The following is a 24,328-nucleotide window of genomic DNA, read 5'->3' on the forward strand; positions in this document are numbered from 1 at the left end:
GAACTTACAGTTACAAGTTCAAAAGTTAAGAACACTTGGTCCTGAATTTCGAGTTCCAAGTTCAAAAGTTAAGGACACTTGGTCCTTAACTTAGAGTTAAGTTCAAAAATTAAGGACATGCAGTCCTTAACTTACAATTACAAGTTCTAAAGTTAAGGACAGACAGTCTTTAACTTACAATTACAAGTTCAAAAGTTAAGGACAATAGGTCCTTAACTTTGATTTCCAAGTTCAAAAGTTAAGGACAGACAGTCCTTAACTTATAGTTACACGTTCAAAAGTTAAGGACAAGCAGTCCTTAACTTACAGCTACAAGTTCAAAAGTTAAGGACAATAGGCTCTTAACTTTGACTTACAAGTTCAAAAGTTAAGGACACTTGGTCTTGAAGTTTGAGTTCCAAGTTCAAAAGTTAAAGACATGTAGCCTTGAAGTCCTGAACTTAGAGTTCCAAGTTCAAAAGTTAAGGACATGTAGTCCTGAACTTAGAGTTACAAGTTCAAAAGTTAAGGACGCTTGGTCTTGAAGTTTGAGTTCCAAGTTCAAAAGTTAAAGACATGTAGCCTTGAAGTCCTGAACTTAGAGTTCCAAGTTCAAAAGTTAAGAACATGTAGTCCTGAACTTAGAGTTACAAGTTCAAAAGTTAAGGACATGTAGTCCTGAGGTCCTGAACTTAGAGTTTGAAGTTCAAAAGTTAAGGACATGTAGTCCTGAAGTTAAGGACATGAGCAAAAGGGTATTTTCGTCCGGGCAGTTAAAGTTTATTAAAGCAGTGGCTAAAGACTAAAGACATTTTAAACGATGACTTAAAAGTAAATACATGTGTTATTAGTGGTCAACCGTGCACTTCCCCACACATACACACATACACACAGAAGATAAATGAGAGAAGATCGTCTTAAAAGGTTTAACTACGTTCAACACAAACCAATCCACTAGTCGGGTGTGACAATATGATAGATTCATTTGTGTCAAAAAATAATAAGGTAGATTTCACATGGATGAAAGTTGTCTCAAAATGGCCGCAATCTTTCAAACATATGGTTACTAAAAGAATTTATTATCCACAACTATCTTACTGCTCTTAAAAGGAGAAAGAAATACATCAACCAGCAACTGATGGATATAGCAATGTGAATAACAAATTGCAGAGGACATTAACCAGCAACTGAGCAGAGGTTGAAATATTTCTAACTGTATCCTGGGATTGTCGTCCATCCCTGCTTTCGCAAACAGCAGCGATGGTGAAGAAGTTGATTAAAACACATTTAAAATACATCTCGAGTATCTTGCTGCTTGAGCCATTATCATGATTGGTGCTCACTTGTGAAATATACCCTTCTTTGCTGTCTTTGGTTTCTTATGTGATTGGTTCTGCCGCAAGATCCAACATCCAAAAAAGTAGTCAGTTAATGTCATATTTTGATAAGTAGAAGTAGGTTAATGCCAACTAATAAGATGTAATATCATATAAGTAGGCCAATCACCATGGAAAATTCCTCACCTTGCGACTTTCCAGAGCTTCAGTGTCAGTCCTCTCTTGCCACTTGCTCTTGCTGAGTTTAATCGGCCGGTTTCCAACATACTTCCCTGAAAACAACATGGATTACTACCTCATTAGGCAACAACAACAACATAACCCGTATAATCCCATCATGGGAGGGTGAAGTGTACGCAGACCTTACCCCTACCTCATTAGGCATCTGGGAATAATATTACACCAATTCAATAACTAAAACTACTGCCACTTCAGACATTCACGTACTTCCCAATTTGCTAGCTCCACAAGACACCAGACTTGTGAAATTCTCTCATACGAGTTTGGTAGATATTGTTCTTTTCCTTACAGATTTTTTCTTTACCTAAACTGACTTCAAAAGCAGTCCTAAAAGTTGTTTCCGGTACAGAGTTATGTTACTTGTTTCCTTCACCGTCCCTTCTTTTTCATGGAGAGACAAAAAAGGAATTACACATTCTAGCACAAGAACCAGTGGCCTAGTAGAGAGCACTCTTTCCATCAAAGGGAATTATTTGTCATAAAGACATCAAAGAAGTGGGCCCAAGAAATCCACACATGGCATTAACCAAACATTATATCAAGAAAACTGTTAGATCTGACTGAAAGCTACCATCTATCATTTATGAGCGGTGATCTTCAAGAAGGTAAAAGCTGATCATATAACTGCGACAGACCCACTATATCAAGTTCTATCACTTAATATACTCATTATGTTGTACCTTGAGCACAGTAAGAGACTACACATTCATATATTGATTAACAGATAACTCACCATTCATTCCTTTAAGTGCCGCAGCAAGGTCTAATGGATTGGAAAAACTCACAAATCCAAATCCCTTCGTCTTACCAGTCCGCTTGTCTCTCACAACCTGTGAACATGCATTACAGAAACCCTTCGTTACTGAACCTTGTAAGCCATAACATACAATAAAGTACGAAGAGAGCAAGGCGAATATAAAATACTAATTAATTTTTTTTCTGTTCTTTTTCCCTGGTCAAGACAGAAAGACTGAATTAGTAATAACATCAGCATGATGGATCTTGAAATATAACTAAGCTATACTTCTTTATAACAACATTATTACTACTGCACTTTTGGACAACAAATAAATTACGAGTAGACTATGTTCCAAGGAAGAGGTAAGGTATCACTGCGCACACAAACATACAACCTGAGGAATACATTTTTTTATCCTACAATGATACTACTATTATGAGCTGTCAAACTCACTTCTTTTGTAACTTTTTGCATCTTCTTGATGCCTTTTATGATATATTCTACTTACTTCATAAAAAAAAAAAGATGATACTTCTATTATATTCTATTTAATTTTTTATCATTAGAAGTTATTGAACTCCAATTTGAAAGCAGTAAAAACTGAGAAGTCTCTCTAAAAACTAGATGCATGTATACCACTATCAATAGATGTCTATGCATTTAGAAAGATTTCTAGCTTTCTGAAGATTAAGCTGCAGAGGTGGTCTATCGATACCTCCCAACTATACTTGAACTCCAATTTGAAAGCAGTAAAAACTGAGAAGTCTCTCTAAAAACTAGATGCATGTATACCACTATCAATAGATGTCTATGCATTTAGAAAGATTTCTAGCTTTCTGAAGATTAAGCTTCAGAGGTGGTCTATCGATACCTCCCAACTATACTTGAACTCCAATTTGAAAGCAGTAAAAACTGAGAAGTCTCTCTAAAAACTAGATGCATGTATACCACTATCACTAGATGTCTATGCATTTAGAAGGATTTCTAGCTTTCTGAAGATTAAGCATCAGAGGTGGTCTATCGATACCTCCCAACTATACTATGAAAGTCAAGATGTTCTTATAAATGAGGATATCAAAATCTCATACAGACATATTATAAACCAGGTAACTTAAAGATGATAATCATATTGAACACCAACTTTCCTAACTTGTCTATTGTAGGAAATTGGAAGGACTTATGCATCAAAATAGAGAAAGCAAACCAGAGCTACATGATCAAGCAGATCAAATGGAAGAAACCTGAACTATTTGAGCTTAAGTTGAATACTGATGGTTGTGCTAAAGGGAACCCTGGTTTGGCTGGAGGAGGGGGAACAATCAGAAACAAAAGTGGAGAAATGATCATGGCATTCCATGAATTCTATGGAAACCAATCCAACAACTATGCATAAGCAAGGGCTATGCTGACAGGAATAGAGTGGTGCATTCAGAACCTTCACTTCAATGTACAGATGGAATCAGATTCAATGCTTATTGTTACAATGGTGAAAGAAGGAACCAACATCCCCTGGAAACTTCAGGACACCATTGCAAGATTAAGACATCTGATTGGACAGGGCAACTTTGTAATTAATGACTGTTATAGAGAAGCTAACAAAGCAGCAGATGAATTGGCAAATATGAGAGTAACACAGAAGCAGAAATCAATCTTCACTACAGCAGTTTCTGTGCCAAGGCAAGTAAGAGCTATAATGAAGATGGACAACCTTAACAAGGCATCATTCAGAAACTGGCCAAGCTTTAACTTAACTTCTGGATGATTAACATGACTGAACTTATTTTCGTTAAGAAGGATCACTCGAAATTCCCTTCTCTCAGACTATTGATAGTCTCATTTGCAGCTTAGGTGTTTAACTTTTCCTAACTTAACTATCACTTCTGTAAAGGGGCGGACTTGTCATCCCTCTTATAGGAAGGAGAGGTCAGGCTTAATGTCCCCCACTCCCATGTACCAATTTTTTTCTGGGATTAATCCACATCTCTAGCCAAACCCCCCTCCAAGGAGGATTTGGAAAAACAAAAAGCTTTCTGAAGATTCACAACTCATCGGGATGTAAAAATATGATGCAAGAAAAGGGAAGAAAAGAACTAAAAGTCTAGGGACAAAAATCTCTCCCTTCATGGCCAGAAATACCAGTGCTCATGTATACCAATCAAATAGATAAAATGTAAAATTACTGGAAAGTATAAATGATCAAACAGAACATACCTTAGCCATATTAAAGGTTGGAAACCTTGAAAAGGCTTTTGATAGGACATCATCATTCACCTCATTCCCAAGATCACCACAGAATAGGCGACAATCATCTGTGACACCACCCAAACAGTGACTTAGTTACTGTATAAGGATTTGCAACAATTCTAACAGCAAAGGCACAAATATGTGAAACAGGTGCAAACAGCCATCGCAGAAGAAATTGACTAGACAACCAACAGCAAAAGATAATTGTGTGAGAAAAATGGTCGTCAGTGAATACAATCACTTGTGACACCATAATACATGAAAGTTGACCAATAAAGCATAATAAACATCTTATAAAAAAACATAATACTCAAACATGTAAAATCTGATAGATTACTTTGCAAAGTCGTCTCCTACACATTCTTTTTTCTAAACACCTCCAGAAATAGCAGAAAAAGAAGTGCATTTGGAAAGATAAGACACAAACTCCCCATAACTTTTTTTTTGAGATTGTAACAAACTGTATTAAAATCAAAAGTGCCAGTGAAAAGCCATAGTTACAGGGAGTCTAGCAAAAGCTGCACAAAAATAATAATAATAAACTAGCAACTAAAGAGACTCTTGAAATTGTATGAGTGTCTGTGTCATCTATGTACTTTTCTTAACACCAAAAATGCAAAAGTCGAATACAATTAGGCTTTATCTTCTGGATAGGGTTGCTTTTGTTATCAAAACATCTTGAATTCCTTTCCTTCCAGATAGTCCACTATATGCATCCTGGGATCATACTTCAATTTTTTCTTTGAGCTTCAGTCCCTCCACTTCTGTTCCAAGTTCCAACTAGATATCATACCTAGTGTATGAACTGGCATTGCCCAACTCAAACCACTATTAGCAAGAAATATGTCCCACAATTGAGTAGTCACCCTACAATGCAAAAAAAGGTGACTGTTTATTTCTGCATACAGTCCACATAAGTGACAGATAGAGCAAAGGTGTATTTTCCTTCTTTGTAATCTGTCGTGTTAAACAAGCATTCTTCACTACCAACCAAACAAAACATGCCACCTTGTATGGTATGTTTGTCTTCCAAATTTGTCTCCAAGGCCATTGTACCTGAAGATTGTTGTTGTGATTCCTCCAACGCTGTCTTGACAGAAAAGACTCCTGATTTGTCTCTCAACCACCATAATCTATCTTGATCAGGCAAGACTCCATTGAAGAGATTAAGTGTGCTGAGGAAGGCACTGAATCTGTCTATTTCCCAGTCGTTCGAAAGTTTTCTGAAGCTAAGGTCCCATCCTTGGTTGTTCCATATCTCATTGATATTGGCTCTTAGCTGTTGATCCAGGATGTAAACATCTGGATAACGGTGCCGGAGTGAGCCACTACCTAACCAATTCTCTTCCCAAAAGAAATACGTCGCCCATTCCCAACTTTCAATCTTGTATTAATGCTGAAGATATTCCAAAGATTTCTGATAGTCCTCCAAACACTAACCCCATACACAGTGCTGACAACTTTGGCTTTCCAAGCATCACCCTCCCTGTATTATTCTTTCATCACCTTCTTCCATAATGATTGATCTTCATTTGAGTACCATTTCATAAGTAAACTCCCCATATTCATATAGTATATTTATTTTCTACTCCAGCATCTATTATCCAGGCGAGAGAGAGAGAGAAATAGGAATGAGGTGGGAATTATTGTAACCATGGCTTAAAGATAAAGTTGTAGAGGTAAAACGAGTTGGGGATACAATTATTGCAATTAAGGCTGGTATGGGGAAAGGAGACAGTCAATGCTATTAGTGCCTATGCCACAAAAAGGATTATATGCAAAAGCTAAAGCTAAGTTTTGAGAGAATATGGACATCTTGGTTCAAGGAATTCCAAGAGACGAACAGATCTTTATATGGGGAGATCTAAATGGTCGTGTCAGTAAAAATACAGTTTCAAACCAGTAAATGGGGGCTGAGGTTGTGGTACTAGGAATAATGAAGGGAACACTATCTTGGTCCACTTTAGCCTAATAACTTATAAGAGTGGGGGTAACCATAGTCAAATAGACTTTATGCTTACAAGACAATGTTCTTCATGCCCCACTTACACTATATCTCTTTTTTGGCCCCTGCTTCGGTTCTAAATCGTATGGATAAACTGAGAGACTTTCTCTGGAAAGGGAACTCACAATCAAAGCACTTTTTTCATGTTAACCGGAAAAATGGCATCAAAGGAAAAAAAAAATGTGGAGGTCTTGGCATAAAGAATCTCAAATACCAAAATGAAAGTCTTTTGATGAAATGGCATTGGAGATTCAATAAGGAGGTAAATGCTCTTTGGAGGAGATTTTTAGTTGATAGGTTCACTTCGGATGGTCCCTGGCACACTGAGGTCTCAAATGCTTCTCATGGTTCTGGAGATTGGAATCATTTTGGAGTAAGTTTGAATTGAACGCTGGTTTCTCTGTTGGGGGCAGTAGAAAGATCAACTTATGGGAAGATGCATGGATGGGACATTAACCCCCAAAAAGGATCTTTTTCAAGACATCTACAATATTTCCTCACTAGACAAGGCTTCTAAAGCTGATTTCTCTGATGCTCAAAGATGGGATCTATTTCTAAGAAGGAATTCAAATGATTGGGAAATTGCAAAATCTTGTTCTTTGTTACAGTCCCTTAGCACCATCATCCTGAATCAACACAACGATGATTCTATAATATGGAGGTACCATTCTGGTGGTATGTTCTCAGTCAAGTCTTCCTACATGTATTAACTTCTTCCAACACCGAACTTTGGCCTTGGAGGAAGATTTGGCACAGCAAAGCAGCTTTGAAGGTTTCTTGTTTTTCGTGAGCATGCCTCACTCAATTAAATCTTCAGAGAAGAGGAATGCACCTATGCGTCAGGTGTCCCCTCTGTGAAGAGAACCTCAAAGATGTTCGTCATCTTTTCCTACATGGTAAGATTACTTATCAGATTAGGAGCATGTTTTTGCCATTTTAGACCTGTCTTGCGCATGCCTCACTCCATTTTGGATTTCTTACATAGTTGGAGAAGAAATGGTCTGAATAGGAAGGCACAATAGCTTTAGAATACTATTCCCGTCGTCATTTCGTGGACAATTTGAATGGAAAGAAACGAGAATTTTTACGGCAAACATTGCAACATACATAGCCTTAAACAAAATTGCATTTCTTTGCTAGCTTTTGGTGCATCATGGCCATTGTAACTGCTTATCATTCAAATCACTTCATCCGTAAATCAGCATTGCCCTCTCAGTTTCTAAACTAGCAAAATCTAAACCCACTTCAAGATCTAGAGGGTGTTTGGATTGGCATAAAAGCTGGTCAAACCCGCTTAAAAGTACTTTTTGGCTTATTTTGGTGTTTGGCAAACACCAAAATTGCTTCTAAGTAGGTGCTTTTAAAGCCAAAAGTAACAAGTTGGACATTCCCAACTTATTGCTTTTTGGCTTAAAAGCTCTTTTAAGTTTGACCAAATCTTTTACAATATTACCCCTCACATCATCTTATAAATCCCAAAATATTCTTATTCGCTACATAAAAAACGCTACTCTTCGTCATTTCCAGATCTGTCTTTTCTATCTCTTGAACCATGGTAATTCATGTAGTGCTACGTTAAGAATTGATGTGTTCTTCACATTCTTACATTTTGATTTCTTTCGTTTTTCCTGTTCTTCCTTTCCTTTGTTTGCTTATAAATTATTGTAATTATTTTATATTAACCAAATGAGAAACTGCTACACATGCATCCCGTTCTTATGTTAATAAAGATTTTCGCCCTTATTTGTTTGATAGTACATTCACAAATAATTTCAAATTTTTCTTGAAATTTTGATTTGTTTCGATTTTGGATTTTCTTGTTCTTTTATCAAACACAAGAATGATTAACAATATACATTTTTTCCGTGCGAGCGCCAATCCTAAGATCTCAATAAATAATGTTAATTCATTTATTTTCCTTCTTATGTAAACAAATGTGATATTATCCAATATAGAGCCCGTTTGGCTTAGCTGATTTAAGTAGCTGATAAGTATTAGGGGCTGAAAAGCACTTTTAAGTGCTGAAGCTGATTTAAAAAATAAGCAGTTATGTGTTTGGATAAAAGTGCTGAAATTAATAATAAGTAGCTGAAGAATTGGGTACACGAAGAGTTTTGTTTAAAAAGAATTATTTTAGGGATAGAATAGTAAATATTTTGGTCAAACTTAAAGTGCTTATAAGCTGAAATTTGATAAGTTGGGGGAGACCAACTTATGGCTTTTGGCTTATTTTTAGCTTATAAGCACTTAACTTATAAGCACTTTTAATTTTACCAAACACGTAGATAAGCCAAAAAGTACTTATAAGCCAGTTTGACCAGCTTATAAGCTTAGCCAAACACCCTCATATTTCCTCAGCAGGCTTGAAATCAAGAAATAAAAGTTTTAGGTGGTTGAAAGTGGGAAATGAGAATTCAAGAATTATATTTATAAAAATTATCTTAGGTAATCAGTTTAAATTGAAAGTGAATTAAAATATAAATTATTTTGTATTTGCGTCAATTTAGAATAAAATATTATAGTAATAAGCTTCTTTATAGTATTAACAACTTTAAGGATATTTCGGTCATTTTAATAGAAAAAGTGCTTAACAACACTTGTTTACAAAATACTTGCAACAACTTTTTTTCAGCTTCAACATTTTTATCCAAAAACATAACTACTTATTTATAAAACAAGCTTCAGCACTAAAAAATGCTTTTAAGCAATTGTGCTTAAAAGCCACTTTTTTAAGCCAATCCAAATGGGCTCCTAGCCTTAGGATTGGGGTCGTCAAGTGTAATCAGGTTCTCCTTTTTCTTAGGATTGGAAATTGATCTTCAATTTAGGAAAATCCACATATTAAGAACCTAAATATAGGAGCAAAACAGACCTCCAAAAATTGTGATTGTGACACAAGGGACGCAATAGAGATTGTAGTGAAATGATTCTAGTTTTTGCATCAACTCCTAAAGTGTCCAACTTTAACTGTGCATTGTACAACACTAATAGCAAATTCCTGTACAGCACAAACAATTTGAATTCCAATCATACGCCCACATTGTTTGCAAGCACATCAACGAAGAGCTGCTATTCTTGTTTATAAAGTATAGTCCTAAATCCTAATAGTAATACTTCTCCAAAATAGTCCTAGTTTTCACAAAAATAACTAATAACAATAAGCAGCTAAAGTTATTTCACCCTAGATGAATGCACAAGCAACTAATTCAACAACCACACTACTTCCCTAAATTATTTTTATAACGCAAAAGTACACAGTGTATAGAATGAGGTCACTTCACTCCCCATTCTAGCATCAAGACAATCATTAGCTATGATCATAGTGTTTATCTCCCTCTAACAAAGGCATTCCTATACTACCATTTGTTATGAAGTATAAGATTACCATTTAAAAAAAAGGTGTTCTTATTAACAGAAATGATCTCCCTAGTATACCTGGGAAATGTAATAAAAAATAGGAATAATAAATTTATTATGGAATGTCTAGATAAATTCCTTGCCAATAGTAAATGGATTGACTTATACCAAGATTCAACAGTCACACACTTACCTCGTACTCATGCTGACCACTGACCTAAAATTGCAATTATATGCAATTTAGCTTTAAGAAATACTAAATAAATTTGTAAAAATGCGTAAAAATTACCTTAGCTATATTTTGGTATAAATGTGAGAATAAAATAAGTTATTCACCAAAATGATAATTGTTAGCCTATGATTGACTTTCTCCTTTCTTTTTGAGTTTTGCAATAATCTTAAACACTTTACCCTAGGCTAATAGATCTGAAGTCTTTGAATTCTTCCAAAAATTCCAAATTGTACGAGTATTTGGTCGTTGTGCCCAAACCCTTTGTTAGCGGAAACGTAAAAGAAAGAACATAAGATTTAACGTGGTTCGGATCAAAATAATCCTACGTCCACCAGAGAACAATTGCCCTTTTAATATTAACAAAGGAAGGGGAGATTTCCCAATTACACTTAAGAGAATTTCTCTCTTAACTCTCTACTCACTACAATGTATTGTATTATTTTGGGATGATTTCTACAAGTGAAGGAGTGCATCTATTTATAGAGGTAAAGACCTCCTCTTGATGTCATTGGTGACATCAAACTACCTCCTCTTGATGTCATGGGTGACATCAAAGGAGGAAGCTTCCTCCTAGCATCCACACCAACTCTTTCCACCAAGCATGCCATTGTTGACTAAACATAAACCAACATTTTCAGCATGCCATTGTTAACTAAACATAAACCAACATTTTCAATCTCCACCTTGGTTTGCGTTTCGAGCGTGTGAACAACTCTGGCCAAAACTTCTAAGCTTACTGGGCAACCCCGTTGTAAGAAACAAGAAGAATCAAACCATTGTTGAACATACCACCTCCACCTAGCAACTGTTCTCTTCGGAGTTGCATCAGTTGATGCACACCCCCGCCAAGTCCTTGCAGTGTGCAAACTTAGCGAGCGGGACTATCTTGGTCAACATGTCTGCAGCATTATCGTCTGTGATAACCTTCACGACCTTGATAGTTCCCTCATCAATAACATCTCGAATAAAATGAAATCTGACATCAATGTGTTTAGTGCGCTCATGAAATCTCTGATTTTTCATTAGATGAATAGCACTCTGACTATCACATCTAAGAGTTGATTCCAGCTGAACCAAACTCAATTCCGCTACTAAACTTTTCAACCAGATAGCTTCCTTTACCGCCTCCGCTGCTGCCATGTATTCTGCTTCTGTCGTAGACAAAGCGACAATCGACTGCAAAGTCGACTTCCAACTGACGGCACTGCCAACGAGGGTAAAGATGTATCCAGTTGTGGACCTTCTTCTGTCAAGATCTCCTGCATAGTCAGAATCCACATAACCGAGAATTGAAATACCTGTACCACTTTTTCGAAAGGTAAGACCAACACCAGAAGCTCCTTTGAGATATCTCAATATCCACTTGACAGCTTCCCAATGCCTCTTTCCTGGGTTGGACATGTATCTACTTACCACACTTACAGATTGAGCAATATCTGGACGTGTGCATACCATAGCATACATAATACTACCAACTGCACTGGCATAAGGAATCTTTGACATATGCTCCACCTCATCCTCGGACTGAGGCATTTGTGACTCTGAAAGTTTAAAATGAGGAGCTAATGGTGTACTTACAGGCTTGCACGTTTGCATATTGAATCTCTCGAGAACCCTTTCAATATACCTCTTCTGAGAAAGATGTACAACATCGTCTTCTCTTGAAATCTCCATACCAAGGATTTTCTTTGCAGCTCCTAAATCCTTCATGTCAAATTCCTTACTCAATAGTTTCTTCGAAGCATTTATCTCTGTAATGTTGTTAGCAGCAATAAGCATATCATCAACATACAACAGTAAATAAATCATTGAGTTACCAGACATCTTCTTGTGATACACACAACTATCAAATGCACTCCTTGAGAATTCATGTGTAGTCATGAATGCATCAAACCTCTTGTACCACTGTCTAGGGGATTGCTTCAAACCATACAAAGACTTCTTTAGTTGGCATACGTGATCTTCTTTTCCCTCAGCTAGGAAACCTTCAGGTTGATCCATATAGATTGTCTCTTCTAGATCACCGTGTAAGAAAGCAGTTTTGACATCAAGCTGTTGAAGCTCCAAGTCAAATTGTGCAACCAATGCTAGTAGCACGCGAATTGAGCTATGCTTCACGACCGGAGAGAAAATCTCATTGTAGTCAATTCCCTCCTTTTGGCTGAAACCTTTTGCAACCAATCTCGCCTTGAACCTAGCATCTTCCACTTCAGGAATTCCCTCTTTCTTTCGGTAGACCCACTTGCATCCAACTGTCCTCTTCCCCTTTTGTCTTTTCACTAAGACCCATGTCTGATTCTTGTGAAGAGACTCCATCTCTTCAGTCATGGCTAACCGCCATTGTGCGGCATCCTTGCAAGAAGTTGCTTCAATATACGAGGAGGGCTCCAGATCTTTAATCTCTTCTTGTGCAGCTACGAACGCATATGCAATCAAGTTTGCTTGATTTATAAGGCGTTCCGGTTCTCGTGTCTGCCTCTTCTCCCTCCCCTTCGCAATTGTGTATGGTTCATTGACAGCAAGTTCTTCAACGCCTACATCTTCTGACTCATCTTTAACCTGAGTCTCTTGATCCTTTTCCTTGGCAAGCTCCACCGGAAGCTCCACCTGCTCGTTGTTCTTGTTTCCTGAAAACTCCACGGAAACTTTACGGGGATCAAGTATAGAGGATTCATCGAAGGTGACATCTCTACTAACTATAAATTTGAGTAAAGACAAACACCAAAGTTTGTACCCTTTTACTCCATCCACATACCCTACGAATATGGCCTTCTTAGCCCTTGGTTCAAGCTTTCCTTCATTAACGTGATAATAAGCTGGACACCCAAATACTCGTAAGTATGAATAGTTAGAGGGTTCACCTGACCATACCTCATTCGGAGTCTTAAAGTCAATTGCCGATGCTGGAGATCGATTGACAATATGAGCAGCAGTGTGAACTGCTTCAGCCCAAAATACTTTGGACATTTTGGCTTGTAGGAGCATACAACGAGCCTTTTCAAGAAGAGTTCTGTTCATTCTCTCGGCAACTCCATTCTGCTGTGGGGTATGCCTGACAGTCCTATGTCTTGAGATCCCATGAACCTTGCAGAATTCATTAAACTCTTCATTGCAAAACTCCAAGCCATTGTCTGTGCGAAGATACTTGATTTTCCGCTCCATTTGATTTTCAACCAAAATCTTCCACTCTTTAAATGCTTCAAAAGCATCACTTTTTGCCTTCAAAAAATACACCCAAACCTTTCGTGAGAAATCATCAATAAAAATGAGAAGATACCTCTTTCCGCCCTTCGATGGAAGTTTAGAAGGACCCCATAAATCTGAATGGATGTAGTCTAGCACTCCTCTTGTCTTGTGTTTGCCAGTGCTGAAGCTGACCTTCTTCTGCTTCCCTAGAACGCAGTGCTCACAGAAGTCAAGCGTGCTGATCTTCTCACCTTCCAAAAGTTTACGATTGCTCAACATCTCCAGTCCACGTGCGCTCATATGACCCAGTCTCATGTGCCATAGTCTTGCCTTGTCATCATTAGATAACTGCACTGTAGATGCATTTGCAGAGCCAACAATGGTGCTTCCGGCCAATGTGTAAAGGCCGTTCTCCAGCTTGCCTTTCAGCATGACTAAAGAACCTTTAGTCACCTTCATAGTTCCTGCTTCGCTCATGTACCTGTAGCCTTGTTCATCCAGAGTACCCAAGGAGATCAAATTCTTCTTCAGATCAGGAACATGACGGACTTGTGTAATAGTCCTCACGATTCCATCATGGCAGCGAACCCGAACTGAGCCAATGCCAACTATTGCACAAGTTGCATTATTGCCCATTACTACGGTTCCTCCACTTTTCTCGTAGCTGCTAAACCAGTCTTTTCGGAACGTCATATGCAGAGTACAAGCAGAGTCTAACACCCATTTGTTTTCATAACTACTATTATTATTACACGATGTTGTTAGTACATAATCATTATCAAAATTATGTACCTGTTCAACTGTAGATGCACTCGCCTTTTCCTTGGACTTTGACATTGGGCAATCTCGTTCAAAGTGCCCCTTCTTGCCACAACCCCAACACTCTGTATTCTTCTTGTTCACACGAGACTTTGATCTGTGCTTTGATTTGCTCTTTCCCTGTTGGCTAGTCCGGCCTCTTACAAAGAGGCCACTTGCCTGGTCATCTCTATCTCCTTCAATGTGCCTCCGCACATCACTAGAGTTAAGTGTCTGCCGCACTTGCTCAAGTTTGATAGGCTCATTGCTATACATCATTGAATTCTCAATATCACGATATCCTGAAGTCAATAAAAATAGCAAAGCACATGCAAGCGTCTCCTCCTCCCTTTTAATTCCTGCAATCTGTAAGTCCATGACAAGTTTATTAAACGCATCTAAATGATCTTGTAACGAAGTACCTGACCCCATCTTAAATGTGTGAAGACGCCGTTGTAACAACATTCTTGTTGTCACTGATCGGTCTTGGTATAGCCCTTCTAGCTTTTCCCACAACTGTTTGGCCGTCTCTTCGGTACCCGTACTCACTTCACAAAGCACGTTAGGTGCAAGGGATAGTTGGATTGCACTCAATGCATCCCCTTCAATCTTCTCCTTGTCGGGAGCTGATATATCCGTAGGATACTTTCCGTCAATAGCATGGATTGAACCTTCCCTCCGCAGTAACGCCATCATCTGGATCTTCCAGATATTGAAGTTGTTGCGTCCATTGAATCTATCAATTTCAAACTTCATGGAACTCATATTTGCTTGTTCTTTCTCCTTGGATCGTTAAAGAATCCTGTCGCTCTGATACCAATTGTTAGCGGAAACGTAAAAGAAAGAACACAAGATTTAACGTGGTTCGGATCAAAATAATCCTACGTCCACCAGAGAACAATTGCCCTTTTAATATTAACAAAGGAAGGGGAGATTTCCCAATTACACTTAAGAGAATTTCTCTCTTAACTCTCTACTCACTACAATGTATTGTATTATTTTGGGATGATTTCTACAAGTGAAGGAGTGCATCTATTTATAGAGGTAAAGACCTCCTCTTGATGTCATTGGTGACATCAAACTACCTCCTCTTGATGTCATGGGTGACATCAAAGGAGGAAGCATCCTCCTAGCATCCACACCAACTCTTTCCACCAACTCTTCCAATTGGCATGCCATTGTTGACTAAACATAAACCAACATTTTCAGCATGTCATTGTTAACTAAACATAAACCAACATTTTCAGCATGTCATTGTTAACTAAACATAAACCAACATTTTCACCCTTCAACAGACAACACTATACTAGTACCCATTTCAGTCGCTGCCTAAAACTATCAAAGACTATAAGGAGAGAAAACTAGAGCAATCCCCACAAAAACACCAGAAGAATAGATAAACAGATTTAACACCATGAGACAAAGCCAGTCAAGAAGAGGGGGAAAAAAGAAATAGGAAATTAGGCTTACTCTCTGGCCACTCTGCAAGAGTTGGATCTTCCCAACTAAGTCCAGCTGCCTTACGAGGTATAGCTTTCTTCTTGGCCTCAGCTTTGTGCTCAATTTCGCTGCTCGCAAGTGCAGCTTTCACAGTTTCAAGTGCTTCAAGTGTGATTGTTTGCGCATCTCTTTGGAATAACTGCTGAGCCTGTCGACAATATTACCTACATTACAAACATGACAAAATATACCTTTTTTTTTCAGAACAAGCTCGCTTGCTAAACATGACAAAGCTACATAATAGCACAAAAGCCTTGTGCAAATACTCCTATGGAGATTTCCTTCTAGTCTCCTCATAAAAGGAAACTAACAAGCTTATGATTGGTGTCATGTTTTTCTCTAACATAACCGCGGTAACGAGGTTCGAAAGCTCGACTAGTTTCACGGGGATACCCAACCCACTTCATTGACCACTAGAATATACCATTGGGTGCACATCATGATATTTTATCATGAACATACACACAAATAGATGCAGATGTACTCTCAACAAGCAAGCAAGCAACAATTTCACAGAGAAGTCTTACAAATGTACACGCGAAATTCTAAAAAACAAACAGCAAAATCAACCACAGAAGCGAGCAATAACAGAGAAAATTACTTATATAATTACATAAAAGCTATTAGTCAATTAAAACTTTTTTTTATTGACATTAGCATGACTAACGTAATCAGAATGTAAGGATTGAAAATCAAATTGCAATTTGATAACTCTAAACATGTTCCATGTTTGGGATATTGACTAAGAAAAGTAAACATTTTTGCTCTCAGGCACAATCCCCAAGGATGCTCTCTTTCGTACTTCCTAGGTCTGTAGAGCTGCTCTTTCCGGTGCACTTTCCCACTAGAATCTTCCATTTCTTTCTTAAAACCCAGTGTTCACCCACTGTGAACATTGTTTAAAATTCTACTTGTTTTATTAAGTTAAAAACATTGACCAAAATGCACCAAATTGTTAATACTACTATAAGGGAGAACAACATCATCTACTTTGCAGTGGGATTCAAGTCATATGACATTGAGAGATGTTCATCAAATGTTGAAGAATGGTACGAGTGGACAGAACGAGGAAGGAATCTAATTAGAAGGACAACATTCAGCAGGAGGACGATGGTGTGGTCGTGCGAAAACTTAAAGGAAGCATCAAAGATGAAAGGAAACTATGTGAAAAGATGGAAAACCAAGGATCATTTCTCAGAAATATTTTTCGCAAGGAACTACAACAAGCACGGGCGTTATATAACCATCATTAGATCCGAGGGGGGGTCCATTATTATAGTTCCAGAGGTGTCATTTAATGCAGGATGGTTAGATATTGCAACAAAAATTGAAAGGTTCATTAATAGCGGGGTACAGAGAAATGTCATTAATGCTCCCAAAATCATTGAGGAAGGTCTTCTTTACTCAAACACTGTCAGAAACCATAAGTGGGCAAGTAGAGAAATGAATGAAGGAGTGGTCCAACAAGAAGAGGACACTATATGCATCTCTGGTGAATCAAACACAATGAATTACTCGGCAGATGTTTGGTGGGGTTCATCCCAGAAGAAAGCTCTGAAATTGCAACTTTGTCGGAAGTTCGTAGATGGGCATCTAACTCCCGGAAACAAGCACATGGAACCAGTATCTATGAGATAGACCAGAATCGATTTCTCTTCGAATTCCACTCGAAACTAATAGGTGACAATGTATTGGAAAATGACTGGTATTGGAAGAAACACAAAGTTAAGCTACAATGATGAAATCCAATAATGGGGTCAAAAAGTGACTGGATTAGGCTAGTAGGGCTTCCATTACATTTATGGTTCCAAAAAGTGTTCAAAGAAGTGGGGGCGTTTTGTGGTGGCCGGATCCAAACGGAGGAGCAGACGAACTGAAAAACCACTTGAAATGGGCAAGAATAAAAGTTAAGGAGATGGCTCTGCAGTCCCAAAAGCAGTGAAGATAAAATTTGAAGGGGTAGTCTTCGAAATCCAAATCTGGTGCGAAGCTCCGGTGAGAGATTGTATACTGAGAAGAACGGAGAAGAAGATCGTTTGAACCAACGGTTAAAAGAGGGCATGCAGATGGCGAGGGGAGGGGCCCAAGGTTATAAAAGTGTGATGGGGCACGTGGGGTGTTCAAATCAGGTACAACTAATCTCTAAAAAGCCATGTGACGTGTCACGTGACTCGTTAGCGGTTAATAACAAAGCTGCCCAATTAATATATGAGGAAAAGGCTTCAAAATGCCCAATGTAAAGCCCAGGCCAGATCCCCTTAATGAAGAAATAAAAGCGATACATCTCAAACAGTCAGTGGGAAACCAAATAATAACGCACACAATTGAACCCAGAAATCTCGACAAACCAAAAGCATATGAAGAAAAGAGAGAGGACGATGGAGATAAAGAAAGTCTACAAGAAGATACTGTGGGGGATAATGTCATGTCGATTATTGCGGAACATGAAGAGAAGGGAGTAGACACGGAAGACTACAACAACATGCACATGCAATCAAAAGGAATCATAGATGTTTGTGGACTGGGCAATTGAGGAAGCTACGCCGCTGAATCATCAAAGCTTAGAGGCAGAAGAGGACCTGGAATTTGAGGCATCCATCTGGGTCACCAGAACATTATAAGATTAAGCGAAGAATTTGGGGTGGATTTTAATGGGTGCGAGAAAGAAGCACGGGAACTTTTCATGAAAATTGATAGCAGAAGGCAAGCAAATAAAGAGAAAGAAGTTACACAGATGGTTCAGACTCCAAAGAAGAAAGGAAGCAAAAAATTGAAAAGTTTAGATATTGGGAGCAGTTTCAAGAGCAATGGAACTAGAAGAGGGGGGCTACATTACCAATCATAGCCAATGTTAGCGAACATCATATCTTGGAATGTCAGGGGACTTAATAGAATTAGAAAGAGGAGAGTGATTAATAGCCTGATTCTCAGGTGGAAGACAGAGATTATTTGCTTCCAAGAATCAAAATTAGAAGGGGATATCAGGGAGAAAGTAAAAGAATTATGGGGTAATAGATGGGTGAAATTTGCACAATTAAAGGCTAGCGGGACTAGAGGGGGGTATTGTAGTAATATGGGATGGGAGAATATGGAAGGGTAAGTATGTTGCGTGGGAAAACATACTATCACCTGCAAATTTTCAGGCAAGACTCAGGACTACTCATGGCACCTTTCAGCAGTGTATGCTCCTAATGACAGAAGAAAGAGGGAGGAAGTGTGGTGGGAACGGGCAAGTACAAGAGGTCTTTTTGATGGACCATGGGTGGTATGTGGGGACTTCAACACTGTAAGGTTCCCATCAGAGAAGAAGAACTGTTCCAGATTCACAAGAGCTATGACTGAGTTTTCAAATTTCATTGAAGACATAGAGCTGAAAGACATCCAATTATCAGGGAGTGAGTACACGTGGAGAAAAGGTGACAGGCATGTAATAGCAGCCAGACTGGATAGATTCTTGATCTCTACTGAATGGAATGAAGACTTTAGAAGCATAAAACAATATGTGCTTCATAGAGTGACTTCAGACCATTCCCCCCACTGATGCTTCAACGTGGCAGTTGGGATCCAGTGAAATCATATTTTAAGTTTGAAAATTGGTAGTTGCAGACAGAAGGACTCAAAGGAAGAGTGCAAGAATGGTGGAACTCTTTCACATGCGAAAGAAAGCTTGATTTCATTCTAGTGTTTAAACTTAAAGCACTGAAGGCAAAGCTTAAAGAATAGAGCAAAACTCTACAAGGCAACTTAGCATTGCAGAAAGCAAATATTCTCAGTCAACTTGCAGAGCTGGAAGAGACACATGACCAAAGAAGCTTGACAAAGGAGGAAATATTCACAGAAACTTCATTGACCATGGAGTTTGAGGAGATTGCAAGCCATGAAGAAGTAACATGGAGGCAGAGATCCAGGGCCCTCTGGTTAAGAGAGGGAGACATGAACACAAAATTCTTCCATAGAACAGCTAATGCTCACAGGAGATATAACAACATTGACCAATTGATTGGGGAAGGGGAATCTATTCAGAATCCTGAAGATATCAAGAGGGAGGTGATCAGTTTCTACCAAAAGCTTTACAAAGAAGAAGAAGAATGGAGGCCACTAGGTACCATCAGAAACAACCAGATGATTACACCAGAAGATAATTTAATGTTACAGAGTCCATTTGAAAAACAGGAGATATGGGATAGTGTGAAGGCATGTGCTGGAGACAAAGTACCTGGCCCAGATGGATTCTCAATGGCCTTTTTCATCAACTGCTGGGATGTGGTTAAAAAGGAAGTGGTAGTTGTTGTACAGAACTTTCATGAACAAGGAATGTTTGAAAGGAGCCTCAATGCTACTTTTGTGGCTTTGATTCCTAAGAAGATGGGGGCAAAAGAATTGAGAGATTACAGGCCTATCAGTTTGATAGGCAGTATATCCAAGATCATTTCCAAATTATTGACTGAGAGGCTCAAGAAAGTGATCAACAAATTGATAGATACTCAATAGATGGCATTCATTAGAGGAAGACAGATCATAGATGCAGTCCTAATCGCCAATGAATGCATTGATTCTAGGAAAACAAGCAAGGAACATGGGTTACTTTGCAAGCTGGACATAGAGAAAGCCTATGATCATCTTAACTGGAACTTTCTTCTGGAAACTAAGAAAAATGGGCTTTGGAGGAAGATGGATAAACTGGATAAAATTCTGCATATCTACTGTGAGATTTTCAGTACTCATCAATGGAGCATCAGTTGGTTTCTTCCCTTCTCAGAGGGGTTTGAGACAAGGGGATCCCCTCTCTCCTTTCCTATTCATCATTGCTATGGAAGGACTGAATGATATGCTGGAAAGAGCTCAAACAAACAATTGGATCAGGGGCTTCAAAGTGAACTCTAGGGTTGATAGCAACATGATGATCTCCCACTTGCAGTATGCTGATGACACTCGGGTATTTTGCGAAGCTGATAGAGAACAACTGAAAATGCTAAGGGTGATCTTCATTCTCTTTGAAGTCACCTCTGGACTACACGTTAACTAGCATAAAAGCTTCATTTATCCAGTTAATAAGGTATTGGAGATTCAAAGACTTGTTGATATTCTTGGTGAAAAGGAGGTGAATTACCTACTGTTTATTTGGGGATGCCACTGGGAGCCAAGAGTAAGTCAAAAGGAATTTGGAATGGTGTGCTGGATAAGTGTGAAAAGAAGCTAGCAAACTAGAAGAATCAATATCTATCTATAGGAGGAAGGCTAATCTTGATTAACTTTGTTCTTGATGCCATGCCAACCTATATGATGTCTCTATTTCCAATGCCAATTAATGTAGTAAAGAGAATAGATGCATTAAGAAGAAATTTCCTATGGGAAGGCAACAGTGACAAGAAGTTCCACCTGGTCAAATGGAACTCTCTTACTACTAGCAAGAAAACAGGGGGATTAGGAATCAAAGATCTGAGAATTCATGATGAAGTGGCTATGGAGATTTGCGGCAGAGGAGCAAACGCTGTGGAGAGAGGTAGTTAGGGAGAAATATGGAATGAAAGGAAAATGGACAACCAAACCAGTGAGAAGTCCATATGGTATCAGTGTATGGAAGTCAATTAGGAACTTGTGGCCAAAAGTGATAGACAAGACAAAGTTCAAAGTTGGGAATGGTAGGAAGATTTCCTTGTGGGATGACAACTGGCTAGGCCAAGGCCCTTTGAAGCTACTCTTTTCCTGACATATATACCTTGAATCAACAACAACAAGCAACTTTAGATGAGGTATTGACTAATCAACATTGGAACATTACATTCAGAAGACTTCTAAATGATTGGAAAATTGACAGAGTAATTGAGTTTTACAAGACCCTGGAACTATTCACTAGAACCAACTCTAATCGAGATCTCATCATATGGCAAGGGAACAGGCAGGGGAAATTTTTTGTTAAGTCTGCATATAAGGAATTCAACCTGTCAAACAACCAAGTTGGTTGTTGGCCATGGAAGATGATATGGGAAGTGAAAATCCCATATAAGGTTGCTTGCTTTCATGGCTACTAGCAAAGGAAGCGGTTCTAACTCAAGATAATCTAAGTAAAAAGAGGATTTCACTCGTGTTCTAGATGTTACTTGTGTGGAGAAGAGGCAGAGACAATTAGTCATCTCTTTTTGCATTGCAAATTCACTGTACAAATATGGAGAATTTTTATTAGCTTAAGGGGAATTGTATGGGCAATGCCAGGAAGAATTCTTGATGTTCTAGCATGCTGGAATAAAGAGGGCAATCTTTCTAGCTATAAAGAGAGATGGAGCATTGTCTCAGCCTGCATTTGGTGGACAATCTGGGAAGAGAGAAATCAGAGATGTTTTGAAGACAAGTCAAGTAACATCCAGAAGACAAAGATGAAGTGTCTGGCTCTTTTCTATTTTTGGTGTAAAGAAAAGTCTTTAGAGGATCATGAATCAATTTTTGATGTTCTAGATTCCTTGTGAGAAGACCAAGGATCATAAGTGCTTTACTTTCTTGTTTTGGGCTCTTCTATGTAATTATGGGTGTCTTCGCAAATTTAGTGAAGACTATATATCAATAAACAAATATGTTACCTTCTCAAAAAAAAATTGCAATTTCGCCATTGTTGTTAGAATACACGAAGCAAAATTCATATATAAAGTTTATAATTTACATATCATCCCTTTTCCTTTTTTGCCATCAATATTTGCTGATATTTAAAATTGCTTGCTCTTTTAATTTTGTCGCCTGCATATACACACACATATAGAAGCCGATATGATCTCAACAAGCAACCTGGCCTAACAAAAAAATTATTATCTCAACAATTTCACAGGAATTTACAAAACTACCAGCCAAATTCTCAAAAATTTATCAAAATCAACCAGAAAAGCAAGCAACGAAAAAAATTACTTGCATACAAGCAACTCTTTTAGATGGGAAAAAGCTAACTTTACATATAAGTAAGCTTGCTATGGAAGTTAGCGTAACTCTAAGGAAGCGTTTGGCCTTAGATTTTGGATCAGATTTTGAAAATTTATCTTAAATATTTTCAAATTCCAAAAACTGTTTCCGGGAGAAATTTCACTTCCAGTCACAAAACTCAAAACAATTTCAAGTAAAATGCATAACCAAACACAACTTCAAAAACCCAAATTTTTAGGTTTCAAGTTTCAACTTCAAAATCTATGGCCAAACGGGAGCTAATGCAATCAATATGTGAGGATTGACAATCAATTGCAACTTTTCCCGTTGTTAGAATACACACAAAGCAAAATTCAGATATAAAAGCTTATCAAGTCCATATATCTTTTTCTTTCAACTTTTTTTGCCATCAATATTTGCTGATACTTAAAATTGCTTACTTGTTGAAACTGAGGCCAAACTGGGAATAAACTTCAAAACTCAAATTTTCAAATATAAACTTCAAGATCTATGGCCAAACGGGAGCTAACTCAATCAACATGTACGGATTGAAAATCAATTGCAGTTTTCCCGTCATTATAAAATACTAGAGCGAATTTCAGAATAAAGTTAATAATTTGTACAAAGGCCTGGTGCAAATACTTCGATAAAGATAGTCTGTTGTTCTCCTCCTAAAGGAAACCTTTTTGTTTAGCCTAACAAGCTTTCATATCATGCAAATATACACACACATACAGATATAATCTCAACAAGCAAGCTGGCATGGCCACGAATTTCACAGGAAAATTTACAAAACTACCCGCAAAATTCTCAAAACTTTTATCAAAATCAACCAGAACAGTATGCAAGGGAAAAAATCACTCGCATAAATACATATAAGAAACTTTTCAAGATGGGACATATAAGTAAACTTTCTATGTTAGCCTGACTCTAACACAATCAAAATGTAAGGATTGAAAATCAACTGCAATTTCTCCCATTGTTAGAACTTAGAATACACACAAACCAAAATTCAGATATAAAAGTTTATAATTTCCATATCTTTGCTGATATTTAACACTTTGTTTGGATGGTTGTTACATATTATTTCATAATGTATCATATTGTATCGTATTTCATTACTTTGATTAATAAAACATTTGGATAGATTGTATCGCTTCCCGTCATTACATAATCTCACACATCAGCAATTTGAAGGATAAGCTGGCAAGAAAAGTAGGGTACGCGATAGAGCTACCATAAAAGGGTAGGGTAAATGATAAAACAGAACTTTTAGATAATAAAAATGAGGGGAAAAAAAGGTCGCGACGCGATAACACCAAATACTTTTCGTTGTGGATTTAACAATATGATACATTAAAATTAAAGTAACAATCAAAACAACATGGTATTTAAACTAACAACACAATACAATATAATAGCTAACAACCATCCAAACAAGCTATAAAATTGCTTACTTGTTGAAATTGAGGCAAAGTGTAAACACCGGGAATAGGAGCCGGCGCAGGATAAACGTAAGGAGCAGAAAGTTGCTGCACGGGCGGCGGAGGAGCAGCGCCTATGTAGGGTTGTTGCTGTTGTTGTTGTTGGAGATGAAACGGCGTCGGGAAGTATGTGCCGTTAGAGTAAGTGTATTGCGACGACGACGATGAAGTAGATGACGACGACGACGAAGGCACGTTGTTTGACATTGCAACACCGGCGAATTAGGGTTTTCCAATCGCCAAAATTTAGGGATTCGGGAATTATTGTGATTTTGATTGAGGAAAAGAGGATAAATTGGAGTATGAGGAAATAAATAGGTT

General features: G+C 38.0%; 1 protein-coding gene across 1 annotated transcript; it reads right to left on the reverse strand.

Moving 5' to 3' along the window:
• Positions 1-877: 877 nt before the first annotated feature.
• LOC104249292 (uncharacterized) lies at positions 878-24,328 on the reverse strand. The gene is made up of 6 exons (XM_070156601.1): positions 23,981-24,328; positions 15,588-15,765; positions 4,507-4,604; positions 2,290-2,386; positions 1,503-1,588; positions 878-1,372 (listed from the first exon to the last, which is right to left on the reverse strand). The coding sequence occupies exons 1-6, from the start codon at positions 24,212-24,214 to the stop codon at positions 1,319-1,321; spliced, it is 747 nt and encodes a 248-aa protein (XP_070012702.1). The 5' UTR covers positions 24,215-24,328; the 3' UTR covers positions 878-1,318.

The sequence above is a fragment of the Nicotiana sylvestris genome, chromosome 9 (genome assembly GCF_000393655.2).
Source record: "Nicotiana sylvestris chromosome 9, ASM39365v2, whole genome shotgun sequence".
Lineage (NCBI taxonomy): Eukaryota > Viridiplantae > Streptophyta > Magnoliopsida > Solanales > Solanaceae > Nicotiana > Nicotiana sylvestris.

Bases quoted from the DNA above. Each gene is read 5' to 3' on its own strand.
- LOC104249292 (XM_070156601.1), bottom strand. From the start codon at position 24,214: ATGTCAAACAACGTGCCTTCGTCGTCGTCGTCATCTACTTCATCGTCG. The intron at 4,605-15,587 runs GTAAGCCTAATT...GTGGTGTCACAG, and splicing joins TCTTGCAGAGTGGCCAGAGA to ATGATTGTCGCCTATTCTGT. The intron at 2,387-4,506 runs GTATGTTCTGTT...GCATGTTCACAG, and splicing joins CAACCTTTAATATGGCTAAG to GTTGTGAGAGACAAGCGGAC.